The sequence below is a fragment of the Crocuta crocuta genome, unplaced genomic scaffold (genome assembly GCF_008692635.1).
Source record: "Crocuta crocuta isolate KB4526 unplaced genomic scaffold, BGI_CrCroc_1.0 scaffold54, whole genome shotgun sequence".
Taxonomy (NCBI): domain Eukaryota; kingdom Metazoa; phylum Chordata; class Mammalia; order Carnivora; family Hyaenidae; genus Crocuta; species Crocuta crocuta.
In genome coordinates this window covers 324466-347177 of record NW_027530356.1, presented here as the reverse complement: position 1 = coordinate 347177, position 22712 = coordinate 324466, and the positions used below count along the sequence as shown (strand labels likewise).

At 38.5% G+C, this 22712-nt stretch overlaps 1 protein-coding gene across 1 annotated transcript in view; it reads left to right on the top strand.

The window, feature by feature from the left end:
* Nucleotides 1-20459, top strand: part of PLSCR4 (phospholipid scramblase 4) — a 149924-nt gene extending 129465 nt beyond the window's left edge. Inside the window, exons 5-8 of the mRNA XM_077765847.1 lie at nt 8322-8557; nt 15496-15657; nt 17485-17643; nt 18499-20459. Coding sequence (XP_077621973.1) covers nt 8322-8557; nt 15496-15657; nt 17485-17643; nt 18499-18543 — 602 coding nt within the window. The 3' untranslated portion in view covers nt 18544-20459. The remainder of the gene's footprint in view (nt 1-8321; nt 8558-15495; nt 15658-17484; nt 17644-18498) is intronic.
* The last annotated feature ends 2253 nt before the right edge of the window (nt 20460-22712 follow it).

The window sequence follows — 22712 nt, the reverse complement described above, 5'->3', positions numbered from 1 at the left end:
TCCAGGAACCTACATTCCATTAGAAAAGAGACACTACCATTTCTTCTTTTTTTTTTTTTTAAACATATATTTATTTTGAAAGAGAGGGTGAGAGAGCTTGAGCAGGGGACGACAGAGGGAGAGAGAAAATCCCAAGCAGGCTCTGCAGTGTCAGCTCAGAGCCTGATGTGGGGCTCAAACTCACGAACTGTGAGCCCATGACTTGAGCTGAAACCAAAGTTGGACACTTAACCAACTGAGCCACCCAGGCATCCCTCTACTCTTTCTAAGTAACATTGATTATAAACCATGTTCTGCTTGTCTGGGAAAGTGTCTCTTCCTCTCTGTGTCAAAAAAATTAGCATGATATTAGAAGATATGTCATTCAAATCAAATAACTAGATAAATTGAAAAACATTATGGTATAGAGCATAAAACTGAATTTTCGGTTATGAAATACAGTAACAAAAATTCATTGTGATCGCCACCTAGTGGCTGAACTATGTATATATCTATGACAACAGATGGAAATTATGTCCCTGTAATTCACATAAAGGAACTTGAAATACTGTAAAGTATTTATCTTTAATTAATTGTTAAAGTTCAATTATTTAATTTCTACTTGCATTATAGTACTGGACATGTGTTCCCACTGAAAATAATTTTGTACCAAATGTGTTTAAGAGAAGAATTAATAAAGACACTTTTGTTATGTGTAGTTGATTTAAAGAAAAGAAATGACATAATTTATTTTTTTATTTAACATTTTTTAATGTTTATTTATTTTTGAGACAGAGAGCAAGGGGACAGAGGATTTGAAGCAGGTTCCCTCTCTCTCTGCCCCTCCCCTGCTCAAGCTCTTTCATTCTCTCTCTCTCTCAAAATAAAGAAATAAGCATTAAAAAAAAAAAGAAGAAATGGTAGTGTCTCTGTTCTAATGGAATCTAGATTCCTGGATAGAGAGTGAACAATGAATATATTATATAGATCATTTTGACAGTCACTGATGCAAATTTAGACAAATGGTCAGATACAGAGAGCTCCATATTGGGGCTCAAGCTCATGAACTATAAGATCATGATCCCAGCCAAAATTGAGAGTCAAACGCTTAACCAAACGAGCCACCCAGGCTCTCCTATAATTTCTTGAAATAAAAAAGGGTGATAATATTCAAAATAAGTGAGAAAACAGAAATCTCACAAAAGGGAATATAATATGCTTTCTTTATTACACATAATTCAATCATGTTTTATCCTTTTGTTAACAAACACCTGTGAATAATACATACAACAGAAACCATTCTATTACATAAATGTGTATATATAATTTTGCTTAGAAATATATTCTATGCTGAATAGCCCCGTAACCTAAATTAAAATTTTCTAATTTATTGATCCTCAAATTTCGTTACATGATATACTTTTATGTTAAAAAATTACACGGTTGGGGTGCCTGGGTGACTCATTAGGAGTGTCCGACTTGGGCTGAGGTCATGATCTCGCCATTCATGAGTTTGAGCCCCACACCAGGCTCACTGCTGTCAGTGCAGAGCCTGCTTCGGATCCTCTGTCATCCTCTCTCTACTTCTCCACCGCTTGTTCTCACTATTTCACCTGCTCTCTAAAAAAATAACATCTTTTAAAACTCATATGGTTAATATTACAAGAATTAAGCAACTCACTCAAGTGATAAAACAGTATTTTTAAGATAGTTTATATGACTTTCAGTTGCATTGTTTTAAATAGTTCAGGAAAAGGGAGGAAGGATATCTGATTTCCAGTCTAAGTTGGGTGCTCTGCAACACAGTTCTTACAGGAATTGAAGTATATTCCTCATGACAATCTGAAACATGTATTTTCTTCTGCTTTGTTCTAAAGACACAGATATTTTTGTTTCTGTTTTTTCCTTATGTAGCTCAAATTTGACATTGTTTCTAGTTACTGTTATTTTTCTTTTAGTCTCTCCTGATTAGTCTCTCTCAAGACCTGTTATGTCCCCTGTCCTTAAAAACTGGTATTCCCCAGAGTTGGTACACTCCCCTGCCCCGCCTTGTCTCCTTTCACCTGTTCCATTCACCTAACCTTTTATAAAGCCCTCCTGCGTGATCTCTGTAATTTGTTTGCCTTTAACCACCTAAGACTTCTTTAGCCCCCACGCATCTCAGTCTCCTGTGCTCTGAACTTGCATTTCCAGCTGCCTGTAGCTCACTTCCCCTGGAAGGACCCTGGATCTCAAGCTCAGTGGTCTGCAGTTCAGCTTGGGCATCTTGCTCCGAAACACACTCCCTCTATTCTTTCCCTCTTCTGGAGGCTACAGGGACCCAGGTCAGAATGTGGGAATCTTTCCTCATATCCAGTCTGTTACTGAGAGGGAACTGCTTATCTTCTTCCACTTACTACTTCCTGCATTCCAGACCTCCTTGCCTTCCATCGGCATTCTGGCAGGCACCTCCTTCCTAATCCAGCCTCATCCACAAAGGTTCTCAGTGTGAGTCCAGTGACTTCACTTACTGTTTTATTGGCATACGGTTTAGGTTCTTTGCATAGAGTATAGATCCTTCATAATCTTCACTCCCCTCCTTTCTTCTAGCCGTGTCTGCTAAATCTCCACACATAACCTTGCCCCCCCTGCAATGCTGGGTTTCCCCCCTACAACTGTTCATTTTGCACCTACTCTCCCCGTAAAACCGTTGCCGCTTGTGGACGTGCCGGCTGGGTCTACCACGTCAGCAGTAGCACCACAGGGTACCTCCTTTGCCTGCGTTAGGCGCTGCTCCTCTCTAATCTCTTCACACAGTGTGAGTCCACCTCTAATCACACAAATTACTTGCTTCTTGACAACCATTCTCTTTATTTTTTAATCTGTGTATTTTCTCCAGAACTGAATGTCCTTGAAGACAGATGTGTCTTTCTACCTCTTTCTGTCTCTGGCAGCAGGCACAGAAGCAAGCAGGTCCTTGAAATGAGCTTGTGGGATGTTTCCCAAATAAAGGAATGTTTGATTTATTTCATGGCCTTATTTTCAGAGAGTATTGGCAGAAAGGGTTCTACAATTCATGATGCTCACGAGTGGGGTTTTTATGAGTAACCAAAATGTCCCAGACTTCATGAGCTTCAAAAGCCACTCTTCCCATTAATGCCCAAATCACCAGAATCTGACCCTTGGTCCAATTTGCCTTACTGGAAGTGCTGTCTTTATTTCTCATCCCAAACAACTTCTGGAAATCTTGGGAAATGTCCTTTCCTGGTGGTGGCTGGTTTCTTCAGCATTGGCGGACCGCAGACCACTGCTTTGCCTCTATGCTGGGTCACCTCTTACTCTTTCTGAAGCCAGCTTTCTGCCAACTAAGCTGTTTTTTCCTATACCGTGACATCCCATAGGAGGTTGTGTGTGTGTGTGTGTGTGTGTGTATGTGTGTGTGTCCGTGCAAAACTTAAGGCCTAAAAACACAGCTGTCAGCTAGAGTTGCTCTTTTAGTCTGCAGTGCCATGGCTATCCAGAGCCGTATTTTGGATGTTCCTAGCCTCTTCCTAGCCTTTGATCTAAACGGAGTATTATCATAATTTAATTAAGGGTGCCCTTGTAGTCAGAATGCTTGAGTTTTAATTCTCACCATGTCACATATTGACACTATTGATTCTTTAGCAAGTTACTTAACCTCCTTATGCCTCAGTTTCTTCCCCTATAAATTAAGGATAGTAATAGTCCCTATCATGTAAGGTTGATGTCAAGTAGTTAGGATAGTGCCTGGAACATAATGAAACCTCAGTAAGCATTAACTCCTCTCGTTTATAAAAATAGTAAACATAGTTTCCTCTAACAGGAGTTCCTTCCCAGTGTGCATGGTGTTCAGGAACTAGTTCTATGGGCTTTCAGTCTCCACCTTAACCCACTCTTTCAAATCTTTTTCATTCTGTACGAGTCACCTTTTCAAAGAGCAGTTACTAATGGACTGTTCCCATTTTTTCAGGGAATATCAGTCCCTGTCCTACACAGCTGTGTGGAATTGCTTTTTGATAACAAAAAGATACCCGATTCCCAAGTCTGTAGACCCACAGAGCCCAGATCCTGGGTTACTCTGAGAAATACACCACCATCAGTGGGGATTCAACATCACAGCCTAAGCTTAACCATCCTTGTCTTGTTCTCGCTGGCATACTTACTCAGACATGAGGTGAATCCTGGTTTCTAACACTTCTCACACCCCTTGCTGTCTTCTGTACCAACATCCTAGTATTTTGAGCACATATAGAAGAAAACACAGATACATGCACATACACACATTATAAACAATAATTTAATAAACAAACAGCAATTTTCAGAGAGAAACTTAGTTTCACCTATATTAAGGTAGGATTTGTTTTTTCCCTTTGAGGAAAGTGTCCACAAAACTATTTCCAACCATGGTGAAAACAAACTTCTATGCATCAGTTTTGTAACGTCGTCTCCATCTTTTCCATTCTAGAATAGAATTTTTTCTTTCTTTACATTGGTTAAACAAAAAGATCTTTAAATCACTGTCTTTCAAACATTCTTTTTTTTTTAATTTTTTCTTTTTTTAAGTAATGTCTACACCCAATGTGAGGCTCAAACTCACAACCCCAAGATCAAGAGTCCCATGCTCTACCGACTGAGCCATCCAAGTGCCCCCTCAAATAGTATTAAAAAAATTTTTTTAATGTCTTTGTTTTATTTTGAGAGACAGAGAGCAAGCAGGGGAGGGGCAGAGAGAGAGGGAGACACAGAATCTGAAGCAGGCTGCAGGCTCTGAACTGTCAGCACAGAGCCCGTCGCAGGGCTCGGACCCACGGACTGTGAGATCATGACCTGAACCGAAGTCGGACATTTNAGCAGTAAACTTTTATTTATATATATATATATATATATATATATATATATATATATATATATTAAACATTTCACCAAGCAGTACTCAGTTCAGTGAGTATACAGCATATAGGCAATACAGTTTGATTGTTTTCTATATTCTAGTGTGGCAAATCTTATTTTAAACATCATAATTGTGAATCATTAAATTGATTTTACAGCCCACAAATGTATGTAAAGATTGTAAGATGTTATATTAGAATGATGTTTCTCACTTAGTTGTCAAGAATCAATGAAATAGCTATACTTAGATCAGACAAAATGTACCTTAAGGAAAAAATTATTAATAGAGATTAAGAACATTTTATAATAACAGAAGTTTCAATCCACTAAGAAGATATAACAATTATATACATCTAAAAACAGAGCTCCAAAGTATATGGAACAAATAATGACATAATTAAATGGTAAAATAGACAACTCCCTAAATACCAGTTGGAGACTACAGTATCCCACTTACAATCATGGATAGAATAACTAAGCAGAAGATCAAAGAGGAACTAGAGGCTGTAAATAATACTATCAAGCAAACTAACATAGATATGTATGTAGAACTCTCTACCCAATAACAGTAGAGTATATATTCTTCTTAAGTGCACATAGGACATTGTCTTGGATAGAGCTACTGATTAAGCCATAAAACACATCTCAACAAATTTAAAACAACTGAAATCATATAGATTTCACAATGGAATAAAATTAGTAATAAAAAGAGAAGGAAATTTGGGATATCTGAGGAAATTGACACCCCCTTAAATAACTAAAAGGGCAAAAGAAATCACAGGAGAAATTGGAAAATACTTTGAGATAAATAAAACCACGATATACCAAGGCTTACAGGATACAACTAAGACAGAGCTTAGAAATTTGTAGCTATATGGGGCACCTGGGTGGCTTAGTCGGTTGAGTGTCCGACTTCAGCTCAGGTCATGATCTCACGGTTCGTGGGTTTGAGCCCTGCATCAGGCTCTGTGCTGACAGCCAGCTCAGAGCCTGGAGCCTGCTTCCAATTCTGTGTCTCCCTCTCTCTCTCTGCTCCCACCCACTCACACTCTGTTCTCTCTCTCTTTCAAAAATAAATAAATATTAGAAAAAAATTTTTTTAAAAAAGATCTCAAAACAGCAACCCAACTTTCCACCTTAGAAAGAAGCCCAGCTGTAAGCAAGTAGGAGAAATTAAAATAGAGGTAAATGAAATAGTGAAAAGCAGTGGACCAGATGGACAAAACTAGAAGTTGGATCTTTGAAAATGTCAACAAATTGAGAAATCCTAAGCCAGATTGACCAAGAAAAAGATAGATTTAAAATATTAAAATCAAGAATGAAAATGGAGACATTATTAAAAAGCTTACAAAAATTAAAATGTATTCTAAAAGAACACTGTGAACAGTTGTATGCCAACCAACTGGAAAACCTGGAAGAAATAGACAAATTCCTAGAAAAATGCAAGCAACTGACGCTGGCTCCAAGAAGAAATAGAAAACGTGAATAGAGCTATATAGCAAGTAAAGAGATTGAATTAGTCACTTAAAAATTTCTGATAGGGGCACCTGGGTGAATCTTTCAGTTAAGCAACATTCTTGATCTCAGCTCAGGTCATGATCTCACTGTTTGTGAGTTTAAGCCCTGCATAGGGCTCTCTACTGATAGTATGGAGCCTGCTTGGGATTCTCTCTCTCCTGTTCTCTCTGCTCCTCCCCTACTTGCACATGCACACACCTGCATGTATGTGCTCTCTCTCTCTCTCAAAACAAACATTTAAAAAAAATTCTGACAAAGTAAAGCCTATGCCTGGACAGCTTCGTTAGTGAATTCTATCAAATGCTTAATGAATATTTTAATACCAATCCATTACAAGAAATAGAATAGTGAACATGTCCCAATTCATTCTGTGATAGCAATATTACCTATTAGCAAAATCAGACAAAGAAATCACAAGCAGTGAAAACTATAGAGTAATATTCCTCATAAATATAGATGTAAAAATGCTCCACAAAATACTAACAATGTAGTAACCAAATCTAACAATATATAGTAGGGATTATTACCATGACCATATGCAGTTTATCCCAAGTATCAGATAAAGTTGGTTTGTCATATGAAAATCAGTCAGTGTATGTATCATATTAATGGAATACAGTATAAAAATCATATGATCATATCACTAGATAGAGAAAAAGCATCTGACAAAATGAAACATCCTGCATAATAAAAAACACTCAACAAACTAGGGATAGGAGGGAACTTCCTTAACCTAATAAAAGTCATCTATGAAAAACCCACAGCTTAACATCATGTTTAATAGCAAAAGCTAAAAGCATTACTCCTAAGGTCAAGAGCAAGATGATATCTCTTTATGCCACTTCTATTCAACACTGTATAGAGGTTTTAGGCAGAACAGTTTGGCAAGGAAAAGTAGTAAAAGTCATCCACATTGGAAAGGAAGAAACAAACCTATTTCTGTTTGCAGACGACATCAGCTTGTATGTGGAAAATCATAAGGAATATGCACACACATACACACACACACAAACACTCAGCACTGATCAATGAGTTCAGCAGGAGTATAAACCAATGAATTTCCACTTTGGAAAACAGTTGGGCCAGTTCTTCAAAAAATTAAGGCTAGTTTCACTCCTGGGTTTATACTCAAGAATTGAAAACTTATGTTCACACCAAAACTCGTACACTAATTTCACAGTAGTGTTATTTACAAAAGCCAAAAAGTGGAAACAACCCAAATGTCCATCGGCTGATTAATGGATACATAAAATGTGCTTTGTCCATGCAATAGAATATTACTCAGTGATAAAAGGAATGAAGTACTATTACATGCTACAGCATGGGTAACCTTGAAAACATTACAGTAAGTGAAAGAGACCAGACACAAAAGATACATGTTATGTAATTTCATTTATATGAAATGTCCCGTTTAGGCAAATTTGTAGTGACAGTGGTTTCCAGGGACTGGGGCAGAAGATAGGGAATGACTGCTAATGCGGTGAATGATACAGCCATCATGAAAAGTACCCCTTTAAAGTGACTATGTTAATGACCTTAATAACAGTAATAAACAATAACATAAATGTACAGTGCCAGGGTTGTTCTAAGTCTTGTGCTAAGCCCATTATAACCTAATGGAGTAGGTATATTATTAATATCTCCAGAGGAAGAACCTAAAAGAGAGAGAGGCCAACACATAACTTGATGTTTCAAATCTTCTATACCTTTGTGTAGAATAACTGTCTTCTGAGGTTTAAGAGGATTAAATGAGATAATATGTAAAGCCCCTTAGTACATTGTTGGTACATGGTACACATTCAGAAAATGGATAATGTTTTATTCTTAAGTGGATATTGTATGATACATGTCTTTGTTATGTAAAAGGTCATTCTAACTTCCACTGGGTTATAGTGTTAATAGTGTATAATGTTTTCATTTGGTCTTGGATACAGGACCCCCTGGACCAGCTGTCGCTCCACCTGCAGGCTACGCGGGAGGCTGGCCAGTGGGATACCACAGTCCGCAGCAGCCCAGTACCTTCTTCCCGTACCGGCCAGCTGTTGCTGCCCATCCCACCCAGTACCAGCCTGGCAAATACCAAATGCCAAATCAGCCCGTTCCAATAACATGGATGCCAGGGCCGCCTCCTATACCAAACTGCCCTCCTGGTCTGGAGTACTTAACCCAGGTAGTCCTCACAAATCCAAATGATTTTCTTAGGAAGTGTGACCGGGGATCTGGCAAGAAGAAATACAGAGCTAGATAGGGTAGATGACAGTGACAGGTCGGCAATGACAGAGGCCCAGTTTTTGAGGCCCTGGGCGTTGTGGTACTGATTTCAGAAATGGGAAAGGGAAATGTGGAACACAGGAATGTATCTGGTGCAATCAGCATGGTTTTCTGAAGGATGTAAGTTGAATTTTAAGACTTGAGGGTGTCCTGTTGAAGGCAGTTTCAAAAACAGGACTAGAGGAAAATCTACCAAAGATGCCAATTCTAATTTGCATAGAAGTGAAGCGTTAACCCTAAGAGAGGCAACATGGAAGAGAACAGAACAGACTGTGAGGGAATCACTGGGAGCCGCTGCCCGTCCTTTTTTTCTCCTTACCAATGATTTTCATTAGCCACTCCCTGCCATCCTCCAAACATAAAATTAAACAAAAAGAGGAGACCTACCAAGGGCTTTGCCTCAGGCCGAGTTCCAGAGAATCCCTTCCCACAACACAGTGACTTCTTATTGTCCATCTATATGCACATTCTGGGGCCACCAGGATACCCAGATCAGAAACTGGGGCGGTATGTCATATCAGTGCTCCAAATGGGGTTTTTAAAACCACATGTCAGAAACTCAACAATATTGCTTAATGAAAATAAGATAAAGCTACTGTTGGAAATCTCTTAGAACCTATTGAATCATGTTTGATTTTAGGAAAAGGAGGGGCACCTGGGTGGCTCAGTCTGTTAAGCATCTGATTCTTGATCTCGGCTCAGCTCATGGTCTTATGGTTCATAGGTTCGAGCCCCACATCGGGCTCTGCACTGACTGTGTGGAGCCTGTTTGGGATTCTCTCTCTGCCCTTCCTTCACTTGTGCACTCTCTCCCTCTCTCTCTCTGTCAAAAATAAATAAACTTAAAAAAGAAAGACAAATATCATGACTCCACTATATGTGGAATTTTAGAAACAAAACAGATGAGCNAAGTCGGACGCTTAACCGACTAAGCCACCCAGGCACCCCAATATCTCTTAAACATAGAGAACAAACTGAGGATTGCTGGAGGGGCTGTGGGGGTGGATGAGCTAAATGGGCAAGGGGCATTAAGGAAGACACTTGCTGGGATGAGCACTGGTTGTTATATATACATGATGTGTCACTGGAATCTACTCCCGAAATCATTAATACACTATATGCTAACTCACTTGGATATAAATTAAAAATAAATAAACAAGGTAAATAAAGAGGTATTGAAATACATTATAAGAANTACCCACATAGCCAGCCAAATATTCCTTGGAGTTGATGTGTGTCTCTTTTCAATTTTATGTATAGATAGAAACCCTCTGAATCCTGTGCATTGAGAACCATAGGTACAATGTTACAGTGTTGATATTTCAAAGTCAAAACAGTTGGATCACAAAAATTGAGATTTCAAATGAACAAAAAATTTTATTCAGTTTTTGTTTTGGCAAAATAACGACAAACTACAGTGCCGGTCACTCAGTATGTGGTAAACTCTACATTATTTCAGACACTTAAAAATGTTTTACAGTTAATCAAGTTTTAAAAGCTTTTTTTTGTACTAGATGATAAATATAGAAATTGTCCTTAGAAATCCAAGATATGGAGTCACTTCTCTTTTTAATGTATAGCTTTAATTTTGTTCTCTAAATGTTAAAAAATAGTTTCTTAATTTCTTCTATTTGAAAGAAGTTATTTCTGAATTCTGTTTCCTTTGTCAGGAATCTTTTGAATTAAAAAAATACGTGGAAAAGGAAACAAAATAGGTTTAGAGGCAGACAGATGTGGTTTTAAATTCTGCAGCCTTCATGGGGCGCCTGGGTGGCTTAGTCGGTTAAGCGACTTNTCGGGCTCTGTGCTGACTGCCAGCTCAGAGCCGGGAGCCTGTTTCAGTCTGTGCCTCCCTCTCTCTCTGACCCTCCCCTGCTCACGCTGTCTGTCTCTCTCTCCTAGAAATAAATAAAACATTAAAAAAAAAAAATAAATTCTGCAGCCTTCAATAAGTTTCCTAACCTGTTGCTTGAATTTCATCATCAATAAAATAGTACTAGCGATACATACCTTATTGGATTGTTAGGGGAATTTTTAAGGAGCTAAGCTTTATACTGTGCTTACTATTTTTGGCACAAAGGGCCCAACCAAAGGGTGGTAGCTGAGTAGATGTTATTTTTTAAAATTTGTTTTAATGTTTATTTATTTTGAGAGAGAGAGAGAGACCAAATGTGAGCAGGGGAGGGGCAGAGAGAGAGGGAGACACAGAATCCGAAGCAGGCTCCAGACCCTGAGCTGTCAGCACAGAGCCCGACATGGGGCTCGAACTCACAGACTGCAAGATCATGACCTGAGCTGAAGTTGGACACTTAACCAACTGAGCCACCTGGTCTCCCTGGGTGGATGTTATTAGTTGAAACACCTTGTATGCAAACAGAAGACAGAGCCCATCATTTGCTCTTTCATTTTCCTTATCCTAGCCTTTTTGCAATCTCCTATGCAGATTCCACGAATCATTATCAGGACTGTCAGTACTCTGGAGTATCCAGAGTAGCAGGATTATATTCTTTCTAGAGTGTTGGCTTTGCCAGTGATTCCACCGATTTGTTAGAGAACTGCTCCTTAAAAGCCATGGTGTCTTCTGGACAAACTCCTTTTATATTAACAAGCCTTATTTCTTTAGAATATTCTATGCAGCAATGGATGCTTTTATCAATAGTGAATATTTTTACTTTTAGTCCTAGATTTTTTTAAGAACTGTAAACCACCTTAGTGACCACTTTTGATATTTTATAAGATGTGTTTACATCTCAGTTGATTGTGTTTTTTATACCAGAAAAATTTTTCAATGAAGGAACGGTTTTAGCCTCTCCATACTCGGTAATCAGTTACACCACAAAATATTTGTGTCTAGTTATTTTTTTTAATGGTTTTTTTGTTTTTCATTTTTCTGAGAGAGAGAGACAAGCATGAGCAGGGGAGTGTCAGAGAGAGAGGGAGATTCAGAATCTGAAGCAGGCTCCGGGCTCTGAGCTAGCTGTCAGCACAGAGGCTGGGGCTCGAACCCATAAACTGTGAAATCATGACCTGAGCCCAAGTCGGACACTTAACCGACTGAGCCACCCAGTCGCCCCTGTGTCTAGTTATTTTTAACTTTCTTAATTACCACATTCATGTACTTTTTATTATCCAGTGTATTCAGTGAGTATTTGGTGAAATATGACATTTCAGGCAATATTCTTGTCCTAGGGATTAAGAATGATCTGTATCATCTAAAATTATATAGAGGGACTCCCAGGTTGCTCAGTCCAACTTCGGCTCAGGCCATGATCTCACAGTTAGTGATTTCAAGACCTGAATCAGGCTCTGCATTGAAAGTGCAGAGTCTTCTTCAGATCCTCTGTCTCCCTCTCTGTCTTCCCCTCCCCAGCTTGNTGAATCAGGCTCTGCATTGAAAGTGCAGAGTCTTCTTCAGATCCTCTGTCTCACTCTCTGTCTTCCCCTCCCCAGCTTGCACACACACACACTCTCTCAAAAATAAATAAGCATTAAAAAAAATTAAATTCTGTAGATGTGATTACTCTGTCCTCAATGAAGTTTCTCTTTTCTGCTAGAATATTCTCAACTGTATCAGGTAATGAGCCCATCAAACTGTCTGACTTTAGAGTGATTCCTAAGTGAAATTTAGGTAGAAGTTTATCTAGTGGTTTTCCCAGCTCCTTTTTCAAGAGTTCCCATCCCAGAATGTTTCCTCCCCTTTGCCCTAATCCTAGTCACATGTTTCTAGCCCTTGTAGGCCCTCTCCTTTAACTGAAGTATGCACGGAAGACCCTGACATTAGTAGCTCAAATGATTGGAAATCAGTGTGTGAACATCTTCTAGAGGTACCTGTGAAAATAATATAAAACCAGATACTCTTGTGTGAGGTCCCTGGCTGATTTGCTGCCTGTAAGCTGCTGGGAAAATAGCCTCCTCTGTGGCTAGTCTGCGTTAAACCTTCTTGAACTTCAGCAACTTCCGTCTGTGGGTGATATGTCAATGGGACCAGTGAGTTAGGACTGAGCTAGATACGATCTGTGTAAACACAGCTTTTTCCGGATGCTGTTACTGAAGCGGGAAGATGATTTTCTGATCTACCAGGCAACTGTTTGCCTTTTAACGTAGAACTGGAGAAGAGTGCTTTCCCCATCTGGGCAGCTCTGCGGAACAGGTGCAGAGAGGCCACTTTCACTTGCTACTTGTTTTTCTTCCACTCAATTCCAAAAAGATATTTTGGTATCAATTGATAACCTTTTCATCAGTTCCTTTTCTAACAATTCTGTGATTTCTGTTTTTCCTAATTGGTTTGTTCTATCCCAACAGCTGGACACCATACACGTCCTCCAGCATTTTGAGCCTCTGGAAAGTATGTATAATTTGGTAGTGTGCAGCAGTATTTGAATCAGGTGGAAATTTGCATTACTCGATATCTTGTTCCTTATTTATATTGATCATTTCTTAGTGGATCAAAGTGAAAAGACTATCTTATTTTACCCTTTCAAGAAAGTAACAGTGAAATATTTTGTATAATTTTATCTATTTATACATCATACATACATTCTTAGACTTGAAAAAGGTTTATGTTTTATCTGGTCTATTCTGCATATTTACCTTACATGGAAGAGGAAAAGAAGGAGTGAAGACACTAAATGAGTTGATCAGGGGCACCACAGTCAGCTAATAGAATCTAAATCTGCTGAGTGATAGTCCAGTACCCTTGCTTTGGAAGTAAAAAGGAATCACAGTAAACATAATGGCTGGTCTCAGTTCATCCTCACTAGATTATTAACCTGCACTTTAACCACCAGATCCACACATTCATTTGACTACCACATAGAGTCTCTGATTTTCTTATTTGCAATTAGTAATGACCCTAGTAATCTCAGTATATTTCATGAGCTGATTAATTTATGGCAAAATGTGTAATTTCATTTAAATGCCTTTTTAATGATAGCTTTCTGAATTCTGATACACCAGGAATATAGTTTCAGTCTTTGGTTTTATGTGGAAAAGTTTTAAAAATCATTTTATACTGACCTTCTTAAAAGAAATATTTTAAATTTTCAAAATTGCTAGATATTTTTTGGGCAAGTGAATTATTTGGTATCCTAATCAATTGTATGTAAGTCACTTTAAAATTTTAAAAAGCTATTTTGCTCTAAGCACCTAAGAAATACTACAGAAGGACTTCTTGAGGCCCATTTTAACTACTCCTAATTTAAAGTGGCTTCTCATTTTATTTTCTTAGTGATCACATCTTTTGAAACTAATAATGGATATGACGTTAAAAACAACCTGGACCAGATGGTTTACGTCGNTCATTACTGTCTTTGTAATAACAGCCTTATATTTGAGATGAATCTTCACCTTTAATCCTCAGTCCTTTTGGAGATGCTAGGAATTCTTCGTATTCATGAGTTGAGTTTTCTTCTCAAATGATTTTTAAAAGTAATTTACTTATATACAGGTTTTCCCCCCTTAGGCCTAAACTTATATGAGATCTTAATCCTAGGAAGCTATCAAATTTATGTGTTTATGTATATGCGTGAATGTATGTATGTATGACACCAGAAGAGGCACCAGTAGAACTTTAACTCTGGGCTTTTACTAAATAATTTAATTTATGGTTCTTGTTATTATTAAATATGAAGATCTTAGTTCTTCACAAAGGAATATGATAATGATGATTTATCAGAACAGGGTAGTAGACAATTTTAAAACTTTTAAAAATGGCTTCATACGTTCATACACACATCCTGTTGTTTCACAGTATTCAGTTTATAGAATACTTTTTCCTCTTTCCCTTTTCTGTTATAATTGTCATGTCTGAGATTTAAGTCTAGGAAGTTACCTTGTTACTTTGTCGTGGATTGTGCCAGAAGACCCAAGGCACCTAGAGCAGAGACAAAGAACCTTATTAGAGCACAGGAAGCAACTCCAGGGTCCGGAGCAGCTTGTTTATAGACCCCTTGCCCCCAAGTTCTCTGGGGTTCACTCAGAGGAGTGGGCAGGTGCTGAGTACAGCTGAGAAACACTGAGTTTGGAGAAACCACCGTTGTATAACAAGCAGTAACTTTGTCCCAAAGGGAAATGTGACTTCACCTCTCAAGGCTGTTCACTGACATACACCCCTAAGAGATAGCCTGGGTACAATGGAAGAATCTGTACCATTAACATTTTTTCCAGTCCTCAAATGACGGAAGAACAAACCTAGGTGGCGTGTGTGCATACAGGCATATATGTAGTAGGTGGTATGTGCATACACGTATATATGTACTAGGTGGTGTGTGCACGTACAGTTGTATATGTACTAGGTGGCATGTTTGTATAGGTGTATATGTAATAGGTGGTATGTACATACAGGCATATATGTACCTAGGTGACGTGAGCGCATACAGGTGTATACTTCCTAGGTGGTGTGAGCATGTACAGGTGTATACATACCAGGTAGTATGTGTGTGTGTACAGGCGTATACATACTGGGTGGTGTATGTGTATGTATGTGCAGGTGTATGTGTACTAGGTGGCATGTGCGTGTACAGGCGTATACATACTGGGTGGTGTGTGTGTGTGTGCGCGCGTACAGGTGTATGTGTACTAGGTGGCATGTGCATGTACAGGCATATACATACTGGGTGGTGTGTGTGTGTGTGTGTGCGCGTACAGGGGTGTGTGTACTAGGGGGGATGGTGATGTAACAGGCATATATGTACTGGTGGTGTGTGTGTGTGTTGTGTGCATGTACAGGTGTATGTGTACTAGGTGGCATGTGCATGTACAGGCATATATGTACTGGGTGGTGTGTGTGCGTACAGGTGTATATGTAGCTTCCTTCCCTCTGTCACTGCTTCTTTGCAGCTGGAGGTGCAGTGTCCTCCTGGTGTCACCATTGGCTTTGTTGCAGAACACTGGAACCTGTGCAGGGCAGTGTACAGCATCCAGAATGAGAAGAAAGAAAATGTGATGCGAGTACGTGGACCATGTTCAACCTATGGCTGTGGCTCAGATTCTGTTTTCGAGGTAAATGCAAAAGTAACAGTTCTACTATTTTTTAACATATACGAACAGACCTTAGAATTATTTCATTTTAAATTATTTTTTCATGTGAATGAATAAAATAGGAAATAGTTATCGGTTGACATCAAATCATTTGCAAATTATTGTTAGTGGATTGCTTAATGTTTTCCAGATGTGAGCCACTTTGTTTATGATTTCAGTGTTTAATAAAGATGAGAAGGACCTATGTAAAACACTAAACCGGGAAGAAAATAGCCCGAATGATTCAATTTATTTATTTCTTGGTTGTATTTAATTAGCCATTTTTGCCAAAGGTTTGCAGGATTGGGATACAGGTCCTGAGTGCTGTAAGTGCCCAGCAGATCACAGAACATGTGGAGCACCCCAAGACTATGCGAAGTGTTAATCTGCATGGTAGAAGTCTGTCTGTATCCTCAAGAGATAGGATAGCACTGATAACATGGATAAAACTCATAAAATTCTCAGAAAAATGAAAAATCCTCTTGTTTTGCCTTTATCTCACCAGCTACAAAATGATTGATTATTATCCTCTGAATTTGCCAAAGGAGATTTCTAGAAATTTTTTCGGAGCTTCTTAGAGAACCCTTTATATATGCCTTGCAATTCAGCAAGGCTCATTATCTAAAGTTGCTCATTCAAGTATTTTCTATGACACCCAATAAACCTTTTTTAGTTCTCCAGGCATTGCTTATTTATTAAAAGACCATGGTAGAGAAATAAAAACTGTAGCCAAATTTCAGGGGCAAAGTACATAGGATCATTCTTATTGCCAAAAGTTAGTATTTGGGTATTTTCCCTCTGGCAGGTGCCAGAGTCCCCCTTTTAGGGGGCCAAGAGCTCTTCAGGGTTCTGACATACTATAATGGATTTGACCCACAACTTGAATGATTATATGAAGTTTGTGAAATATGTAGAACTGTGCTTCCTTACTTTTCCTCATGTGTTTCTCTAGACTCCCTCCCAATCCCCAGTTCCCACCCTTTACTATATGAAGAATTTCAAAATCAATTCAAATCATACCTCCCTCAAATCATACCTTATTTGAGGATGAAGACAAGAGCACTGGCCTGTGAACTGTCTGATATACCTCCACTCAGTGTTTTGTGGGGTTTTTTGTTTGTTTTTTTAATTCAAGTCAGTTAACATACAGTGTAGGCTTGGTTTCAGGAGTAGAACCCAGTGATTTATCTCTTACATATGACACTCAGTACTCATCCCCAAAAGTGCCCTCCTTAATGCCTATCACCCATTTAATCCATACCCTGACCCACCTCCCCTTTAGCACCCTCAGTTCTCTGTCTTTAAGAGCTTCTTATTGTTTACCTCCCTCTCTGCTGTTATCTTATCGTTCCTTCCCTTCCCTTATATTCATCTGTTGAGTTTCTCAAATTCCACATATGAGTGAAATCATATATCAGTCTTTTTCTGACTGACTGGTTTCACTTAGCATAATACCATTAGTTCCATCCATGTTGTTATAAATGGCAAGATTCATTCTTTTTCATCCCTGAGTAGTATTCCTGTGTGTGTGTGTGTGTGTGTATACCACAGCTTCTTTATCCATTCATCAGTCGATGAACAGGTGGGATCCCTCCATAACCTGGCTATCATTGATCCCAGCTCAGTTGTTAACCAGTTGCAAGGCATTTAACCCTTCTTGGCCATAATTCCCTGTTTGAAATTATGTTATTACTGTTATTAATTTCATGTACTGTGTTCTTGCTCTCTCAGTTTAACATGCTTCTAAGTAGAAGAATGAAACATGTAATACTTTCCAATCATCATTCAGTCACATCCTTCTCTTTCTAGGTCAAATCCCTAGATGGCGTATCCAACATCGGCAGTATTATTAGGAAGTGGAATGGTCTTTTATCAGCAATGGCTGATGCTGATCAGTTTGAAATTCACTTCCCATTAGACATGGATGTGAAGATGAAAGCCATGATTTTTGGAGCCTGCTTCCTCATTGTAAGCCTTTTACTTTGAGTTGTCTTGGAGAATTATTCTTTCTGATGAGATGCAGTATAGTAAAATAGGCAATAACCTTTGAAAGTGGGCCAGTGTCTGTCTCTGTCAGTTACATGTTTTGCAAAATGTTGAACACCTCTAGGCCTCATTCTTCTTATCTGAAAGATGGAAATAAAAATACTGAGAGTTTTCAGGGTGAGGAACATTAGCTATCATCTGAGTAAAGGGGCCAAAGAGTCCTTGGAGAATATTAGACATCCAGTGCATGTGATTGTCATCACGGCATGTTATTTGTCTTTCTCATTACTTAACGATGCCTGTTCTATGACATCTTGAGGAAATAAAATAACTAGAGCTATGTCCTTTCCCTCCACCTTATTGCTTATCAGTCAGTGTACTCCTTGGTGTTACATCTTCCTTAGATTTAGTAGGTACTGTTCCCTTGTGGGATTACCGGCCAATTAATGGCTAATATTTGTAAGTAAAGCATAGAAATGAAATGGATAATATTTACCTTAAAAATGTAGGTAACGTATTGCGGTTGGTATATTTAACATTTAATTTTGATTGTCAAGTTTTTCTTCTTTCTAACAATGAAAATTTAGTTCATTGGTACTGCCAGATGGAAGGGCTATTGGCTGTCAACAGTTTCAAGTTTGTAATTGCTGCTCTTCATAAAGATAGCATTAGATTTATTTATAAAGAGGAACACCTGATAAATTATAAAGGATAATATTTGATGCATTGCATCTAATTATGTATCTATCTATATACATACAGTTATCTCTTTTTCTTTTTCTATATTATACATATATATACATATATGTTATATGTATATTTTTTTTCTTATTTCAGGACTTCATGTATTTTGAAAGATCACCAAGACGTTCATCAAGATAGATGGACACAGCAAACCAGCAATTATGGTTAATTAAAAAAAAAATTAGAAAAGTTGGAACGGGCCTACAATCCCCTGAATTATTTTCAAATATATGTATCTGCTGTTGCAGACTATTTTTACTGGGTATTAGCTCTGACAGGTAGGCTAAGTGTGTTAGGGCAAGAACACAATCTAAACATGTATTTTAATTGATTATCTGTCTACTTGGTCGACTAGTAGTTCACCTTGAAAAAGCTATGACTCATTAACCTAGTAAACATAATACAATGAGCTTGAAAACACTTTACTATGAGATAAGGGAAAATGAATTCCAGGGCTCTCACAGTAATAGGTCATGAAACGGTGAGCTTTTTAGCAGTCTTTGAGGTAGAGTAAAATAGCTTTTATCCCCAACCCACTCCTACCTCTCCTCTCCATCAACTTGTTCTGTTACTGAAGACAAATTTGATTCCAGGAGAAAAGAATGATACTCTTGATCTTTAAAAACAAAAAGGAAGGCAGGCAGAAATACTATGCATTATTGTATGAGGAAAATTTACTTGTGCATATGTATCAAGACTTTGTTTTGCAAGTTTCTAAGTCTCAATGGGTATTTTGATTTTATTACCAAATAAAATATATTTTTTTTTAATCATAAGGTTTGTATTTTCCACACCTATTCCCTCATTCACTAATGTGGTCTATCAGGACCTGCCTGGACATGGAGTCAGGGTCAGATTGTCAGGAAAAGAGCTGACAAGGGCCACAGCCAGTCTACATCTCTGAGCAACTCAGAGATTTCAGTGCCTTTATAAGGAGCTTGCATTTAATCCATTTAATCTCTCGTGGTCTCAGGTGCCTTATATATAAACTATGTTTGGTCAATCTCTAGGATTGCCTATTGAACCCTTGTATCTCATTGGATGTGACAGAGAGGAGATAATTTTTCTCTTTCTTTCAAGATCACTGATAATCACCACGTTTTTTCTAATTGTAAGAGTTGATACAGCGTTTCTATTTTGAAATGTGGCATTCTGTGTAGCACTTTGTAAAAGCAAAACTACAAATTTTGACATTGTTTAATATTTTTTAGCTGCTTTTTTATTTAGATGATAGATAAATCTGCCTGTACAAAGAAAATGATAAAACTTCGCTGTGAACTATAGCTTAACAGTAAAATTATGTAGGATCAACATTGTTAAAGTATAAATGTACTTGTTGTTATTACCTAGTTAAGAGCACAGTGTATTGGTGAATAGATGCTGATGAATCAACCTGTGTCTTTTATATTCTACCTTCCTATCTGGACGTGGACTGTTTTTTCATCACAGCCAGTATGTAGAATGAAATGTATTCTTCTCCTTGTTAAATGAATAAAGACTGAGTGTTCTCTGATGGGATTATTTGGAGATGAGGGCCTTTGCCCAAAGTTCTTATTAAAGTCAAAGAAAGGTGCTTCATTTTTAAATTATATTTGTCTTTTCATGGTAAAGTTGTTTTACCCAGTTTCTTATAATTTCTATATTTAGATGCTACTACTAGCTTTTTTTAAATGTAAAACTGCTGCTTTTCTAAAAAGTATAATTACCTTATATTTGAAAATGCAATTGCAGTCTTAAACATATATATTATTTCTTATAATAATATCTGACATTTTATATAGCAAATGAGACAATAACATTGAGAAAATTTATCTATACACACTTCATTTTTACTTGCCCGCATCCCTACATCCCAAGAACTGCTGCATAATGCTAAGAAAAAATTATTTACCGTATGACATTTTCAATTTCTGTTCAAAGTTTTCATGCTACTAAGTTGTCTCTTACAGTTGTAATCCATCTTCTTTAAAAGTAATGATGTGTCTTATATTTTTATACTATGGTTCATATTAAAATTTCCATATTTCTTAATGGTATTTCATTGTGTAAAGTTGATCAGGTTTACTAAAAAAAAGCTACTCTCTGTTTTCATGCTTCTTCATATTGCTTTTGGCTTTTGAATAAATATAATATGGTTTATAGTAAAATACTGCTTTATTTTTTGACTTGTGATTGAGTCTTTGCTATAGACTGAATGCTTGTGTTTCCCCCAGATACGACTTGCCCCGTGTGATGGTGTGTGGAGATGGAGACTTCGCGAGTTGATAGGTCATGTTGGTGGAGCCCTCATGAATGAGATTAGTGTCCTTGGAATCTGCCAGCACCTTGATCTTGGATTTCCCAGCCTCAGAACTGTGAAAGATAAATATTTGTTGTGTAAGCCACCTAGTCTACAGTATTTTTTGTACAGTCGCCCAAATGGATTAAGACTGAAATCGATACTGAGAAGTGGGGGTGCTGCTGTAACAAATACCTACAGATGTGGAAGCAGCTTTGGGACTGGGTAATGGGTAGAAGCTGGGTTTTGGATGCATTCTAGAAAAAGCCTAGATGTTTTAAGAGAACTTTAAAGGTGATGCTGATGGGAGCTTGGAAAGAAGAGAGAGAGAAAGCCTCAGTATTCTTAGAGAATAGCTAACTAATCCTGAACAGAATGTTGGTAGAAACATGAATTGGTAAGGGCCTATCTCATGAGGTCTCAGATGGAAATGAGGAGCAGGTTATCGGAAACTTCAGGAGAGGCCCTTTTTATTATAAAGGGGCAAAGAACTTGGCAGAGCTGTGTTCATGTTTTAGTGTTTTGTGGAACATAGAGCTTGCAAGTGATAAAACTAGAGGTGTAGCTGAAGCGAGTTCTAGGCAGAGTGTTGATGGTGCAGTTAGGGGTCCCCCTGACTTCTTACAGTAAAATGCAACCCGAGAGAAGTGACTTAAAGGCAGAATTGTTAAAAGGAAACAGAACTTAAAAACTTGGGAAATTTGCAGCCTATCCATATAGCAAAAAATGAGAACATTTAGGATGTGCCTAATGTACTGATAAGGAGATTAATATGGATGAGCCTTGTGAACAGAAGCCAGTACACTAGTCTCTAAAGACAGTGGAAGAATGACCCCGAAGGTGGTTCAGTGATCAACAGAGCTGTCGCTCTCATTGTAGGCCCCGATTACAAGGGTTTAGGGGGCCTGAGTGCTTCAAAGGAGGGGCCTTCAGCACCTGTGGGACCTTTCTCCACACTACCTGACATGGGGGACTCTGCTCTCTCTGCACTGTCTTCCCATGCTTCTCTGCCAAGCCCGATGTGACTGTGGTGGCCCCTGTATGGCTTGGCATTCAGTGGCCACATTTCAGGAGGGTGCAGGCAGAGGGCACAGGTCCATATGGCCCCATTTCTGTTGATGCTTAGAGGTCCAATTGGAGAGGACATGGTTGCCTTCACCTAGATCTCAAAGGCCAGGGCACCCCAGCCTAGAGATCCAGAAGGCACAGGCAGTGAGTCTCTGCAGGGAAAGCCATTCTGCCGAGCCCTGTGGGTAACATGGCCACCCCAAAGGGCCCAGGAGGCCGAGCATTGAGTCAAAGATATTCTTGAGCCTTAAGGTTTAATATTTGTGCTATTTGGTCTTGGACTTAGCTGGGACCTGTCACTCCTTTCTTCTTTCCTGTTTCTCTCTTTGGGAATGAGAATGTCCATCCTATACCTATCCCACCATTGGATCTTGGAAGCACATAATTGGTTTTGCAGGTTCACAGATGAAGAGGACTTTACCTCAGGATAAGTCATACTTGAGTTTCACCCCATATCTTATTTAGATGCGACTTTGAACTCCCAGACTTTTGAGTTGATGCTAGAACAAGTTGAGACTTTTTGGCTGTTAAGATGAAATGAATGTATTTTGCATGTGAGAAGGACATGAATTTTGTCCTGACCAAGGATGGAATCCTATAGACTGAATGTTTGTGTCCCCCAGAATTCATAGGTTAAAATTTAATCCCCTAATGTGATGTATTTGGAAGTGAGACTTTGGAGGATGATCAGAACATGAGGGTGGAGGGTGGAGCCCTTGTGAATGGATTAGTACCTCTATATACTTTTTAAAAAGTTTGTTTATTTGAGAGAAAGAGAGTGAGTGACAGAAGGAGAAAGAGAGAGAGAATCTCAAGCAGGCCTCACACTCAACACGGAGCCTAACATGGGGTTCAATTCCATGACCGTGGGATCATGACCTAAGCTGATATCAAGAGTTTGAAGCTCAACCAACAGAGCCACCCTGGTGCCTCATGGATTAGCTCCTTTATAAAAGAAAAG